This window comes from Phyllobates terribilis, unplaced genomic scaffold, assembly GCF_046119375.1.
Source record: "Phyllobates terribilis strain yellow unplaced genomic scaffold, ASM4611937v1 Scaffold_12__6_contigs__length_324123572, whole genome shotgun sequence".
In the NCBI taxonomy this organism is placed as follows: Eukaryota; Metazoa; Chordata; class Amphibia; order Anura; family Dendrobatidae; genus Phyllobates; species Phyllobates terribilis.
The window spans coordinates 254,443,638-254,459,480 of record NW_027362772.1 but is presented as its reverse complement, the minus strand read 5'-3'; the positions used below and the strand labels follow the sequence as shown (position 1 = coordinate 254,459,480).

At 42.1% G+C, this 15,843-nt stretch overlaps 1 protein-coding gene across 1 annotated transcript in view; it reads right to left on the bottom strand.

The window, feature by feature from the left end:
• The window catches only part of ACAP3 (ArfGAP with coiled-coil, ankyrin repeat and PH domains 3), a 138,479-nt gene that overhangs the window by 26,565 nt on the left and 96,071 nt on the right, over positions 1 to 15,843 (bottom strand). The window contains exons 8-10 of the mRNA XM_073656861.1: positions 15,605 to 15,700; positions 15,194 to 15,268; positions 12,464 to 12,475 (exon numbers count right to left, since the gene is read on the bottom strand). Of these exons, the coding sequence (XP_073512962.1) occupies positions 12,464 to 12,475; positions 15,194 to 15,268; positions 15,605 to 15,700 (183 nt within the window). The remainder of the gene's footprint in view (positions 1 to 12,463; positions 12,476 to 15,193; positions 15,269 to 15,604; positions 15,701 to 15,843) is intronic.

Below are 15,843 nucleotides of genomic sequence, written 5' to 3'. Positions count from 1 at the left end.
CAGCAACAGTTTCCTTCCGAGTACCCTCATGGGAAATGTGCTAATTTATGCAATCAGACAGGGCATAGAGAAAAAAAAATCTTCATAAGGGAAACATAAAAAGTTTCCAAACATTCAATGAATTATTAAGCCAAAGAGATCATCTCTACAACATTAATATTAGTTTCACCTTAGCTTAATTTACCTTAATGGTTTATCTAAACTAGCGACATTCAACTTGCTGTTCTATTACCTCTAATCACACAACTCATGTTAGCGAGCCCTGACTTTCCCTGAAATTCACACATAGTATCAAATATTAGAAACACAGACATCCAAGAAACAATTACATTGTTATAAGAAATTACCAATTTTCTATACAGAAGTATCATGTTCTTAAAAAGTCCCCAATGGACTATATAGTAGTACCAGCTCCCATACAGAATAAACAATTTCTATTCAGTAGTACCTGCTCCCACATAGTCACCAATTTCTATTTCCTATTCGAATTCCCATACAGAGTCACCAATTTCTATAAGGAAGTACCAGTTCCGATTTCAAATAAACAATTTCTATATAGTAGTACCAATTCCCATAGAGTAGTAGTAGTAGTAGCAGCAGTAGCGGCAGCAGCAGGTGCCATATAGAATCGATTCCTTATGTATTCACCCCAGTTCCAATAGTCAACAATTTCTATGCAGTACCAGTTCCCATATAGAGCCACCAATTTCTATATAGTAGTATCAGTAGTCATATAGAGCAAATTTCTATATAGCAGTACCAGCAGTCATATAGTCACCAATTTCAATATAGAAGTACCAGTAGTCATATAGAGCCACAGATTTTTATATAGTAGTACCAGTAGTCATATAGAGCCAATTTCTATATAGTAGTACCAGTAGTCATATAGAGCCTCCAATTTCAATATAGTCGTACCAGTAGTCATATAGAGCCACCAATTTCTATATAGTACCAGTTTTCATATAGAGCCACCAATTTCTATATAGTAGCAGTACCAGTAGTCATATAGAGCCACCAATTTCTATATATTGGTACCAGTAGTCATATAGAGCCACCCATTTCTATATAGTACCAGTTTTCATATAGACCCACCCATTTCTATATAGTAATAGTACCAGTAGTCATATAGAGCCACCAATTTCTATATAGTAGTACCAGTAGTCATATAGAGCCACCCATTTCTATATAGTACCAGTTTTCATACAGAGCCATCCATTTCTATATAGTAGTAGTACCAGTAGTCATATAGAGCCATCCATTTCTATATAGTAGTAGTACCAGTAGTCATATAGGGCCACCAATTTCTATATTGTAGTACCAGTAGTCATATAGAGCCACCAATTTCTATATAGTACCAGTTAGTCATATAGAGCCACCAATTTCTATATAGTACCAATTTTCATATAAAGCCACCCATTTCTATATAGTAGCAGTACCAGTAGTCATATAGAGCCACCAATTTCTATATAGTAGTACCAGTAGTCATATAGAGCCACCAATTTCTATATAGTAGTACCAGTTTTCATATAGAGCCACCAATTTCTATAAAGTAGTACCAGCTTTTATATAGAGCCACCAATTTCTATATAGTACCAGTTTTCATATAGTAGTAGTACCAGTAGTCATATAGAGCCACCAATTTCTATATAGTACCAGTTTTCATAGAGAGCCATCCATTTCTATATAGTACCAGCTTTTATATAGAGCCACCAATTTCTATATAGTACCAGTTTTCATATAGAACCATCCATTTCTATATAGTAGTAGTACCAGTAGTCATATAGAGCCACCAATTTCTATATAGTACCAGTTTTCATAGAGAGCCATCCATTTCTATATAGTAGTAGTACCAGTAGTCAAATAGAGCCATCCATTTCTATATAGTAGTAGTACCAGTAGTCAAATAGAGCCATCCATTTCTATATAGTAGTAGTACCAGTAGTCATATAAAGCCATCCATTTCTATATAGTAATAGTACCAGTTAGTCATATAGAGCCACCAATTTCTATATAGTACCAGTTTTCATATAGAGCCACCAATTTCTATATAGTACCAGTAGTCATATAGAGCCTCCAATTTCTATATAGTACCAGTTTTCATATAGAGCCATCTATTTCTATATAGTAGTAGTACCAGTAGTCATATAGAGCCACCAATTTCTATATCGTTGTACCAGTTCCGACAGAGCCACAGATTTCCATTAAAAAGTACCAGTACCCATGCAGAAATTCCAGTTCCTATAAAACATAACCATTATCTATTACTTACCAGCAAATACTCTAGCCGGCCGAATATCTTCATTTTTTCAGCTTCTGAGGACGAATTCGCTGACAATCAGACTAGACTAGAAATCCATGTATCAGCAGCGGTCACTTCTTCGTGATTACGTGTTCTGAATACTAAGGAGCCATCTTTTGCCTTGGAGGTTATTTTTGAGATGGAGCTAGGGAGCAGACAGGACCGACATGGTGCCTGACCAGGTACTTGTGCCGCAGATGATGGGAGTGTGGGGGTCCACTGGCTCCACAAGGGGAGGAGGGGGCATTAGCATACAGCTGTCACTTGTTGGGCAGCAGAAGAAAAGGGAAGGATGAAAGCCCTGGACAATGCATGTTTATTGACTTTCTCCCCAGGCCATAGAGGTAATGCTACTAACGTTTTTTTCATCCTTGGAACCAATGTAAAGACACCACTCCCCGTTTACACCCTGCTCAAATCACAAAGGAGCGCCATCTATTCTGAAGGGAAAGGAGCAGTGCCGATAGGCTAAAGAAGCACACGCCAAGGGTGTTAATACCAGGCCCATCTGTCTTCCCCTCCTCTCTGACACTGGCCATGTTTAACCTCTTCATCACTACTATTTCATCAAGTGGGAATAGATATAGTATCGGATTGCGGACGCACGAAGACACCTTTTACTCCAATCTTCAATATCTTCAGGCGAGGGCGCCACATTGTAACAATGCATATCATGCATAGCAAAGCTGCTGCTCGTATCCAGCCGAAGGTTACAAGACTGTGTTTTCAGTCCATCGAAATGCACTGGATCACACATTGGAAAGATTTAATAAAAAAAATGCACAAAATTCACGAAAAAGGCAACATACATGGCATGAACTTAATTTATAGGGGATATTTTATTTAGCAATTGAAAATAATAGCACACACATACTTGTGATTTTTTCACGTTTTCTGCCCCTTTGCACAATTTTTGTAAAAGCAGTCAATGTTTAGCTGGAGGGCACGAGGATCACATCTTATAGGTCCATTATGTTTAACTTATCCCTTAACATACTGATCCAGAGAAAGGCAAAAACCTCAAGCGGCTAATTGCAAAAAAATAATTACCAGACTCCACAAACGGCTTCAGACTAGTTCTCTGGATCAACGTCCCAGTACTGGATCTAGTACCCATAATCTGTAATATTATATCTTTCAAGAAAGGCATCCATGCCCTCCGTTATTCCAGCTAACTTCACATTTTTTTCGACGGGCATATTACATGTCTCAATAGACAGTTTCTAGAAAAGTGCGGGTGGCTAAGTGGAGCAGATTAATACGATATGCACCATCATTTTGGTGAAAAATATTACAGTAAAATAAGCCTGCTAATGAGAAAAAAATATAGTGTCTAACATGTTTAGCAAGATGTTCCAAAGTTATCATACATAGTGGCGTCAATTCTTCCTGTCTGGCTTAAAGTTTTACTGAATCTACATTTCTAAGGGTGTCTGTTAATCAAAAATGTAAAGTATTTATCGGAGATAAATAGATTGATTTAATGGAATTGTAGTATATAGCAGAATTGATGCACTTCACAGATGTGGTACAGATGTGTAAGGGTTATTCCCGGGTCCAGTTTTCACATCTGATTTTAGCCCATATAAGCAACATCTACATTGACCCTATTGTAGTCCATGACTCCACTCAAATGAATGATTTTAACATTTCTGTATACAAATTGCTGATAGAAGTCAATTCAGAAGTAAAAGACCCAATAAAAAAGATCCACTGAAAGCTTCAGTTTTTGATCCGTTTAATGGATCTAATTTTAAGATAATCAGTATATATATTTTTTAGTATGTAGAACAAAACAAATCAAATACGTATGTAAAAAAGATTTTAATACCTAAGTACACATTGACCTAAAACATATGTAAAACTGACGCCAAAATGCTCGATTTTTCAGAATAAAAATCGTACAATTTTGAAATGGGTCATGTGAATTAGGCCTCGCTGTGCAGTTTTCTGATTAAAATGATCAAAAATCCTGCTTAATAATATTTTAAATATATCTATATACAAGTTGTCAGTTTTTTTGAAAATCTAAATAGTTTCTTTTTTTTACACGTATCGCTGTAGGCACAAATGATCATTTGTCTCCAGTCAATGAGACACCGGATAATTGAAAAGAAAAAAAATATATATATGACTTGCCTTGTGGCACGGCTCTTGGTAATGAGGTTTTCTTTTGGTAAATGACATGTCCACATTGATCCCTGACCTCTTATTGACCAACGCCTGTTCTGAGGAATACTAGAACTTCACAAAGTCCTAGACAACAAAGCCCTGCTCACCAAATGTCACCTCTCATTCCTGTGCTAGACTGTAACAAGCACTTGTGGGTGAGATCAGCTAGAAGGAAAGGGACAACAGGGACATAAAAAAGGGTAACGTCCTTTCATGTTTAAATTGATAAATGTAAGGACTATAGGAACAAAGAGCAAGAAAGAAAAGCCAAGCATTATGTTCTGATTGGCCATGCTCTCTGGTTTTGTAGCCATTGTGTCAATACGGTAGTTCGTACAGACTTCTCATTCTATACCATTCTTGTTGCACCATTTTTAGTATACAGATCTAATGTGTCTGAGGTTTAGGGTTAGAAAACACTTTCTTGGGTATTAAGGTTTAGGGTTAGGGTTAGAAAACACTTTCTTGGGTATTGAGGTTTAGGGTTATAAAACACTTTCTTGGGTATTGAGGTTTAGGGTTAGGGTTAGAAAACACTTTCTTGGGTATTGAGGTTTAGGGTTAGGGTTAGAAAACACTTTCTTGGGTATTGAGGTTTAGGGTTAGGGTGAGAAAACACTTTCTTGGGTATTGAGGTTTAGGGTTAGGGTTAGAAACACTTTTTTGGGTATTAAGGTTTAGGGTTAGAAAGACGTAGTTACTTAACGGTAACGGGATTTCTCAGAGCCCATGACGGCACCAAAGAGAGAGGGGATCCGCCCTTCAAGGACAGGAAACCTACAGATAAAAGGGCGGTACCTCTCTCCCGCATCAGTTGTTTACAGAGCATGAGAGGACCACCAGGTTAGTAACACAAAATTTTACAATTTAAGAACTCGTCAGAGACACCACGTGGCTACAACAGGTAACTAATAAGTGTGCGCACCCACAAGTGAAGGGAGGGAATGTACGGGTGCCGTCATGGGCTCTGAGAAATCCCGTTACCGGTAAGTAACTACGTCTTTCTCCTTCCTCCATGATGGCACCATGGAGAGAATTACAGAGAAGTGACTCATTAGGGGTGAACCACAGTTTCCAGAACCCTCCTCCCGAAAGTAAGGTCTGAAGAAGAGGTTAAGTCTAGCCGTTCGTGATTGAAGAAGGTAGAGGGGGAAGACCAGGTTGCCGCTCTACATATCAGCTCTATCGCAGCACTGGCCTTCTCCGCCCAGGAGGCTGCCACCGCTCTTGTTGAGTGGGCCTTCAGTTTCTCCGGGGCAGCTTCCCCACGTGAGGAGTACGATAGTGTGATGGCCTCCCTTATCCATCTGGCCAGCGTGCCCTTAGAAGCTTTCTTCCCCTTATGAGGGCCCTGAAAGCAAAGAAAGAGAGAACTATCCTCCCTACAATCTTGTGTCGCTTCTAAGTATCAGATTAGGCACCTTCTGACGTCTAGTGTATGCAAGACCTTCTCTTTCGTGTTCCTAGAGCTGGAGCAGAAAGAAGGGAGGGTGATTTCCTGGGACCTGTGAAATCTTGACTCCACTTTGGGCAGATAGGCAAGGTCGGTTTTGAGAGTAACCCTATCCTCCAAGATTTGTGTGAAGGGGGGGCCTGCCGATAGGGCCTGAATATCACGAACCCTACGTGCGGATGTGAGAGCTACCAAGAGTGCTGTTTTGAGGGACAGAATTTTTAGGGATGCTTCCGACAGAGGTTCAAAAGGGGCCTCCGTTAAAGCTGAAAGGACCAGGTTTAAATCCCAGGGTGTAGTATTTCGGGATGGGATGGGTCAGGATCTAGATGATGCTTTAATGAACCTAGATACCCATCTGTGCCTAGCCAGATCAAAATTGTAGAGCGCTCCCAGGGCCGCAACTTGAACTTTTAAAGGTACTTGTGGCCAGACCCTGCTCCAAACCCCTCTGTAAAAATTTCAGGATAGCTGTCAATGGAACCTCCCCACCCAGCCTGGAACCCGAGACTAAAAGGAATTTCTTCCAGGTTTTCCCATACAGTTTGGTGGTCACTGGTTTCCTACTTTGAAGTAGGGTGGTGATAAGATTTGGGGAAAAACCTTTGTCCTTCAGAAGAGCCCTCTCAAATTCCAGGCTGTCAAGTGTAAGTTTGAAGCCCGAGGATGGAGAACCGGACCCTGAGAAAGAAGGTCCGGAAGCTCCGGAAGAACCCATGGGTCGGAGATTGATAACATCCTCAGCCACGAAAACCACGTCCTCTTTGGCCAGAAGGGGGCTATCAAGATTACCCTCGCTTTCTCTTCCCTGATTTTCCTCAGAACAGCTGGAATCAGAGCGGTCGGAGGAAAAGCGTAAGCTAGAGGCTAACTCCACGGGATCATGAAGGCATCCACGGCTACGGGGTTCCCTTTGGGGTCTTGGGAGCAAAAAGAGTGTGTTTTCTTGTTCCGATTGTTGGCGAACAGATCTATGGAGGGACGTCTCCACATTTGTACAATCTGCCGAAAAACTGACTGACTTAACTCCCATTCGCCCTGCTTTAGCTGTGTCCGACTCAGAAATTTTGCGGTGCGATTTTCTATCCCGTTTATGTGTAGGGCTGATGGGGATTGTAAGTTCTCCTCAGCTAAGCGAAAGATGACCTCTGTCGCCTGCATTAGGGAAAGGGACCGTGTACCCCCCTGGTGGTTCAGGTACGGCACTACTACTCGGTTGTCTGAAAAGACCCTCACGTGGTGTCCTTGTAGTGTGTGCATGAATTCCCGGAGTGCCCGCTCTACTGCTAGGAGCTCCTTCATGTTTGAAGACACTAGCTTTAGGCGTTCTGTCCAGACTCCCTGAGCTACAAGGTTGTTGAGGTGAGCCCCCAGCCCCCGGGACTTGCATCTGTGGTCAGGATTTGAGGTGTCGGGATTGTCCAAGGAATCCCCCGAGATAGATTGTCTATGTTCCCCCACCACTCTAGGGAAAGTGTATTTTCAGCAGATAGCGTTAGCTGCCCTTCTAAATGCCCTTTTAGGGATTTTTCTGCCTCTAGGATTTCCCACTGTAGGATCCTGGTATGTATTTGAGCCCATGGGACGGCCGGGAAACATGCTGTTAGGGAGCCTAGAAGAGACATGGCTTTCCGTAGGGACATAGACGGGTGGGACTTTGCCAGTGATATCTGGCCTATGATTTTGTGAATTTTCCCTGAGGGGAGACGACACTCCTGTCTTTTTGAATCCAGCACGATGCCTAGGTATTCCTGTATCTGGCATAGTTCTGTTTTGGATTTTACCAGATTCAAAAGCCATCCTAAGCGAGTCAAAGAATCCATGACATTTTCCAGATGGGATTTGCAGTTTAGGAAGGAGCTGCCTATTACCAGGAAGTCATCAAGATATGGGACGACCAGGGTGTTCTGTTCCCGTAGATGAGCCATTACCTCTGCAACAACTTTGGTGAAAACCCTTGGGGCTATGGCGATGCCGAATGGGAGGGCCGTATATTGATAGTGTTTGACCACTCCACCCATAGGAACTGCTACTCTGAGGAACTTCCGGTAGTCTTTGTGTAGGCCATGAAACAATCGGGAAACAGCATTTTTACTGATGATTTTATGGTTTCCATTTTGAAGGCTTCCACCTTCAAAAGTTTGTTTAGATTTACAATCGTCCTGTACGTCCCATCTGTTTTTTTCCTCAGGAATAATGGAGAATAGAAGCCCTTGCCTTCCCGCCCCCCCGGGACCTCCTGAAGGACTGCCTTCCCTACCAGTCCCCGGATTTCCTGCTCCAAGGCCAGCTGCTCCTCGTTTGAGGACCATTCAGGGGTCACGACAAAGTTTTGCTGAGGGAATGTGAGGAACTGGAGTTTCAGGCCCGATTGTATGAGGCTCAGAATTCATGAGCTGTCAGATATTAACTCCCAGGCCGGGAGAAAGCCTGATAGCCTTCCCCCCACCCGGGGGAAATCCTCATTGGAGGGGCTTTCCGCTATCGTTGGAGGGTTTGTTAAATAGGAACCCTTTGGTCTTCCTTCTCCCGTCTTCCCACTTATCCTGCTCTTTAGGGGGTTTTCTACAAATAAATCTTTTACTCCGAAAAGGTTTTCTGTAAGCAGTGTTAGACAGGATAGGGAACCGCTTCGTATTGTCCCCTGCTTTTTCCAAGAGGTCATCAAGGGCGGGCCCAAAAAGAAACTCGCCCTCACAGGGGATGGAGCAATCTTGATTTAGTCTGTAGATCCCCGAGCCAACATTTGAGCCAGAGGGCTCGTCTGGCCGCGTTAGCGAGCCCTGTCGCCCTAGCACCTAATCTGACGGAGTCCGCCGAGGCGTCAGCTAGGAAGGCCGCTGCCCCTTTCATTACCGGGATAGTTTCAAGAATTGTGCCTCTAGATGTTTTCTGCCTCAGTTGTGTTTCAAGCTGATCCAGCCAGACCATTATTGACCTGGCCGTACATGTGGCAGCTACCGCAGGTTTTAACCCCCCCAGCGGCTTCCCAGGAACCCTTTAGGAAGGTGTCTGCTTTTTTATCCATGGGGTCTTTTAAGACGCCCATGTCCTCAAATGGAAGGGAGTATTTTTTTGAGGCTTTAGCTATGGCGACGTCCAGTTTGGGCACTTTCTCCCAAAAGGAACATGCAGGGTCCTCGAACGGGTACTTTCGTTTAGGGGAAAGGAAGCCCTTCCTCTCTGGTCTTTTCCACTCTTTCTTAATCAAAGAGTGAACATGTTCATTTAGTGGAAAAGATCTCCTCTTTGTTTGCTCTAGACCGCTGAACATTGCATCTTGGATAGATTTTTTGGGCCGGGGATCTGCTAACCCCATGGTTGACCTGACTGCCTTAATGAGGCCGTTTCCTCGATAGAGGACGGAGCTGCTTCCCTATCTGTAGACGAGGAAGAGATGGATGTGTCCGAATCTCCGCCATTCTCAGAACTGCTAGATATTGTCTCGGGGGATATGTTTTTAGTTTTTCTTAACCTTTTACCCCCCCCCCCCCCCGAAAGGATTTAATGGTATTTTCGACCTGCGACTTAATTAGGTCTCTAAGTTCAGAGGCAAATTTCGAGGTTCCCTCGCATATAGTTTGCTCAATGCAGGAGCTACAGAGTCTCTTATCCCAAGTAGTGGGTAAGGCTTCTGCGCATAGTGCACAGGTCCTATTCTTTGTTTTCCCCGTACTCTTTCCTCCCTAATAAGAGACAAAAAGAGAGAGAGAGCGAGGGCCCCTAGTTACTAAGTGGACTTTCACGAAGATCACTTACCAACCAGACGGAAGAGCGGGTACAAGTTCAGGAGGTGGAGCCATCTTTGTAGACGGAGTCCTCCTAGAAGATGCTGAGGTGGAGTCTTTGCTGCACTGCGACGATCTGCTGGAGCGCCCGCTTCCACTGTTACGGTCCTGGTGCCCCGTTTCTTCCGGCTTCTTCTTTCGTTGGGTTGGCGGTGGTGGTGGCAACTGAGGATGCAGCTCTTGCTCCTCAAGCAGCTCCTGGTCACTCATTTTTTTTTTTTTAATATAGCGTATATTTATTTATTTATATATATTATATATAATATCTTTTTTTTTTTTTCCCCACTGACAGCGTGCCAGAGGTTTAAGAAGCAGCTTCTGGCATCCTCCGCTGTCTTTTAAGGCACTGGGAGTCCCTCCCATAGTGCCTGTGGTGACCCGGCACCCCCTCCTCCCCCGCACCTGTGGGAGGATGCCTGCGCAGACTGGCTACCCAGTCATGCATTGAGGCGCCGCATCATCCGGAGGCGCCTGTCGCGCTCGCGCATGCGCGGCAGACGCGGAAGTTCTAAAGAACGCCGCTGGGCCGCGCCGCGCTCCCACCTGCCGCAACCAGGGGGGTCCAGCACAGCACCTCGGCGGGTCCCGACAGGCCCGGTCCTCTTCGTCTGGACCCCCCCCCGCACACCCTAAAGGCCCACTGACCCCAGCGGTGAATCATCAGGACACCGCACCAGCCGAGGCAGGGAACCCCCGCTGCCTGGATCGGACTGGCCGGGCCTGGCATCCCACGACGTCCATCTTCTGGCACCCCGCAGGTATGCCTCCTCCGGAACTGTAGGATTCCGTCAAGGACAGGAAACCAACTGATGCGTTAGAGAGGTACCGCCCTTTTTTCCGTAGGTTTCCTGTCCTTGAAGGGCGGATCCCCTCTCTCCATGGTGCTATCATGGGGGAAGGAGAAAACACTTTCTTGGGTATTGGGGTTTAGGGTTAGGATTAGAAAACACTTTCTTGGGTATTGAGGTTTAGGGTTAGGTTTAGAAAACACTTTCTTTGGTATTTCTTCTGGATGCCTCAGTGATAAGCGATTATTGATGGCAGAATTGTAAAAAAAAGTTACAGAACTGCAAATTAAACTAATAAGCATCCATTTCTTAAAAAAAATAAATGGAAATCTAGCAAAAATTGCCTACGTAAAGCTACCGTACTCTGTTTTTCCATATACACCTCCATACTTTCTAATGGGATGTGACTGCTATTATAGTTCACATTGATGTGACTGGACTGCAATTTCAGACACAACTCATTTAGAAAAGTTGTGCGGTTTCTGGGAAGAAGGGAAAAAAAAAAAAAGAAAAATAACTTTTTTTTTTATTATAAGACATCCCCTCCTTACGAACCATTTCATTAGTAATTACTAAATATAAGTCTGTCGTTTGATAATAAATTTCTGTCAGGTTGAACTGTAACCAGTACGGTATTATTTGCCCATGAAACATACACACTGGATATATGGATGAACTCATCAACTCACCCAAAGATAGTCTAAGGCAGATCATTCACTTTCATCAGAAAATCAACTGTTCTTCGAATCAGGTTTTTATGTTCAATTAATTTTTTTAATTGATAAAATATCACTTTCTAGATTTAAAATAAATAAATATAAAACAAAACACAACTTGCAATTTTTACACTTGCCACTCACTTAATATTAGACTCCTACTTCCTGTTGGGCATATGGATATTAGAAGTAATATACTGCATTTGACCTTATCTTGCTGTTGGACACACAGACATTTGCAGCAATAGGCTGACTCAGACCCTATCTGTTTGTCTAGAAGTCTCCTTTGAGCATTCTCTAATCTGAGCAAATGTATCTGTGCAGGCAGGGGGAGGAGGTGAGCTGTGACATCACCTATTGTAAATGGTGGATCCTGTGTTATCTACTGTACATATAGGTATTATCAGTGATTGTACAGGAGGAGGAGGTGAGCTGTGACATCACATATTGTGAATCCTGTGTTACCTTGCATAAAGAGGAGTTACCTTTCAGCGTAATCTTGTCATGGATGATAATGAAATTGCTGAAAAGTCTTCTGTAAACGACTGGAAGTTGGAGTCTAAAATAGCCCCAGCGACCAGCAAGTTTGTGATTTTTACATTTTTTTTTTTAAATATAGATAGTTCCATAAAAGAAAAAATCAGTTAACATAAAAACCTTACTTAAATAATAGGCAATTTTCTAATGATACTTTCCCTTTAAAAAAAAAAAAAACAGTCACACAGTAATGGTTCATAGGATGCTTTTCCAAGCTCTTGCAGACAATATTCATAATACAAAACATTGAAAAAATGAATACGAAAACAAAATTGTAGGCAAATGTATGTCTGGACCCCGATGTATTAATAGTAATAATAATGAGGTTACATAACCACACAAACTGGATGTGTCTCATCATCTCATTCTCTCAATTTTCCATTCAATCGGCCAAAATGTCATGACATAGAGGAGGCGAACACCCGGCAAGAGGCGAACACCGGCAAGAGGCGAACACCGGCAAGAGGCGAACACCGGCAAGAGGCGAACACCGGCAAGAGGCGAACACCGGCAAGAGGCGAACATTTCCAATTTGAGTCCTCACCTCTGAATATTTCTCCCCTCCATTTTTTTTTTTCTTTATGTATGGAGATTAGCTTTACTGTGTCTCAAATCACTGGGAAACCAGAGTTAATTTATGGTGTATTCACATACAATAGAAATGCAACACTTATCAAGCCTAAGAATAGAAGATAGAGTCTACAACTCACCTGTAGTAGGGTCTGCACGTCACATTTCATTCATATGGAGAAAAAAAAAAAAAAAAAAGAGCAAAAAAACAAAACAAAGGGGGGAAAAAAGAAAAATCTGTTACGTGCAATCTCATAATACTATTAGAATAGAACATCATGTCAGTAATTTCACTCCTTATGAACTTCGATAAATATACATAAAACATTGAAGAACTGCAAAAGGGGCAACTTCTAAGTATTTTGTTATTGGTGGGTTTTTGAAAGTTAGAAGAAAAAAAAAAAAAAAAAGGCCTTTTACCCCCACAAACATTAGCATTGTACATGGACCATGTCTAGTATTGATATAAGCCTCATACACTTAAAGCAGATCTTTCAACAGATTTCACAATATAAACTATAATATATTCATAAATAAACTAAACCCTTTAGACCTGACGGTACTGGTGTATTTACCTTGATAATCACAATGGCTGTATAATCCTATTTGAGAATTTAAACTAATCTCCATCCACACAGCCTGATTGATAGCTCATCAGTGTCCCTCCTCACTGATGAGATCTCACACCGCTCAGTACAAGCTACAGATCTCAGTCAGGTTGGATGGGCAGAGAGTGAATACACTAGGACTCATGATCTTTCTCAATCATTAGCTGGACTAATAAAATGCTAATTTTAAATATCTGAATTATGCAGACCGATATAAATTTGTGAAGTATATCAGCCTCATCTGGCCTAAATTCCCCCCTCTCTATACACTTTAAAACCGACAGCTATCTCTCCCAACTCCTCAATACACATGGATGCTTGGATGAACGTTCATGTATTCTCTATGGTCAGACTCCTCTGGCAAAGGACGTATCTGCCTGCAGAATAAAAGGATTGGGCGATTATGTTCAAACCACACCATCCGTACATCCCCTGGCATCATCGGTTTGGGAAAGCTTCCATATACTGTACATTAAATGGTCTTTCAAACCCACTGAAACCAAAGGGTTCATCCGACTCTTATCTAACATGTATAGAGGCCATTAAATGTGCCTGAGCTGCAATAACACAAGCCATGATCAAGAGGGGTGCTGTTCATGGGGAATAATCAGGCCTTTTTTTCTGATCCCGGGCAACATCTTTTAGAAAAGAACTTAAAGGGCTATTCCTATCCCAATATGTAGTCGATGTAATAATAATAATAATAGCAAATACCTCCAATTAGAAATGTAGTATAGTTCTTCTGATTCACTATGTCACTTACCCCATGTGCAGGGTATTGCAGTAGCTTAGGTATCCATGGTGACGACTACTCAGTGACAGTAACCATGGATACCTAAGCTGCTGCAATGCCCTGCACATGGGGTAAGCGACATAGTGAACCAGAATAACTATACTACATTTCTAATTGGAGGCATTTGCTAATATTATTATTACACCGACTACATATTAGGATGGGATCACCACTTTAATTTAAAAAATTATAGTGAGTTATCCCAAAAGCAACCTTTGTATGATCAGTGGAGGTCCTACTACTGGGATCCCAAGAACATGAGTCTGGTGTCATCCATGTGAATTGAGCTTCATTGCACATGTGTAACCAGTGCCCTATTCACTTATGGATCTAAGGAAGGAGCCATGTGTATGCGTCACCACTCGCTCTCAGACAGCGAACAGAGCGGTGGTCATGCATGATCAATAGGGGGGTCCCATTGGTCAGACCTCTGCTGATCATCTATCCTGTGACTATTTAGTGTATCCTCATTTCAAGACTTTTCAAACCTACAGAAACCATGCCGCATGGAGGACATGCTTCTTTTTAACTTAGCCAGAGAAGGAACATGTGAACCCCGCCTGAAACTGTGCACCCCCATCCAGAGGAAACTACAAGGAATCTAAAGCTAATCTTGGCTGATTTACTAAGCGGTCAGGATCTATTGTCCACAGAGGTCAGTACACATTCCCAGGGTATAATAATGGCATTAGAAATACCAGTGCATTATATTCTGGGCTCCAGTGTTATCAGAAATACACTTAAGATAAGGAGACAATGAACACAAAGAGATGAGACGAGATAGGAAAGAAGAGTGAAACCAGACACAATGAGAACAATGGTCCAATAGTGACCCGCACTGTCTACATGTCTCTTTATATAGACACTTCATACATTTTTGAGAAAAGTCATTCCCACCCGCCCATTTTGGAAGAATCAGTCGACTATCTGACCCTCCAGATGTCAGCGGAAAGAAGGGAACATTTACTTTCAACCTTCCATTCTTGAGTCTGACAGCGGCTCAGTGGTGGCAGAGATAAGGGGCTGTCAATGCCCAACCATAGATATAAAAGCTGAAGGACGGCCAATATAGGTGAACTGATAGCACTCAGTTTTAGATACTTTTGTGGCTGTCTAAATAATCCACAATATCTATTAATTGGGGAACTATTAAGTCTCATTAATGTCAGATTACGTTTTTTTTTTACCAGGAGCGCTGCTATACGGACCATGCTGCCCATACTGCACACAGGACACCGGTTTTATCAATGGCACATAGTAGGTGTGGGGGGGCCACTTACAGATATTGTATTGGGGCCCATGAGTTTGGAGTTAAACCTATGAATTTTACTGGTTACACAGAGCTATAATGACTTATTGAGGGATATTGATTGGCTCTATCCTAATGAATATTGGTCCACTGCGGCTCATCAATAATCAATAGTAGAAGGCTAGGAAATATTTCATGGTTTTGAGCTCAGAGGACGTACCCTTTGCTGTATCGTGGCATGCTTGTGCTCCATCTCCCTCTTCTCTACAGCCGAGTCAATCACTAATTGGTCCAACTATGGAGAAAAAAAACATGGGAGTCAATTTGAGTAAAACTTTTCTCAAATAATGAAGATTGCCATTTAGTGCACAGTATATTAATAAGATTCCATTGAAAAAATAATCTTATTTTTTGTCAACTGTTTTTAGACTTCCTCCGTGGCAATTATTAGTCAATAGTTTTATTTAATCAGTTCGACTGAATAAACTTGTAGTCCTAGAAGAGTTAAAAAAAATGCCACGGAGGAAGTCTAAAAACATTGAACAAAAATAAGGTTTTTTTTTTTTTAGTGGAATCATATTAATTTTCGACATATATTATGTTAAATATGATCCCGGTGGAGAACACTCACCTCCGAAGCCAGCTTCTTCATGTACGGATTCAGTTCATTTAGTAAACTATATCCTTGCTGGAAGAATGTGTACTGGGCGTGCATGAACGACAACATCTGTGGATATAAAAAAAAAAAATATATATATATATACGGATCACTACTTAAATCCAATGGATTGTATCTATATACGGTAATTACTGTCCAAAGGGATCATCAATGTTCACAGTCTTTGCAGAGTTCTCTTAAAGGGCCCTGTT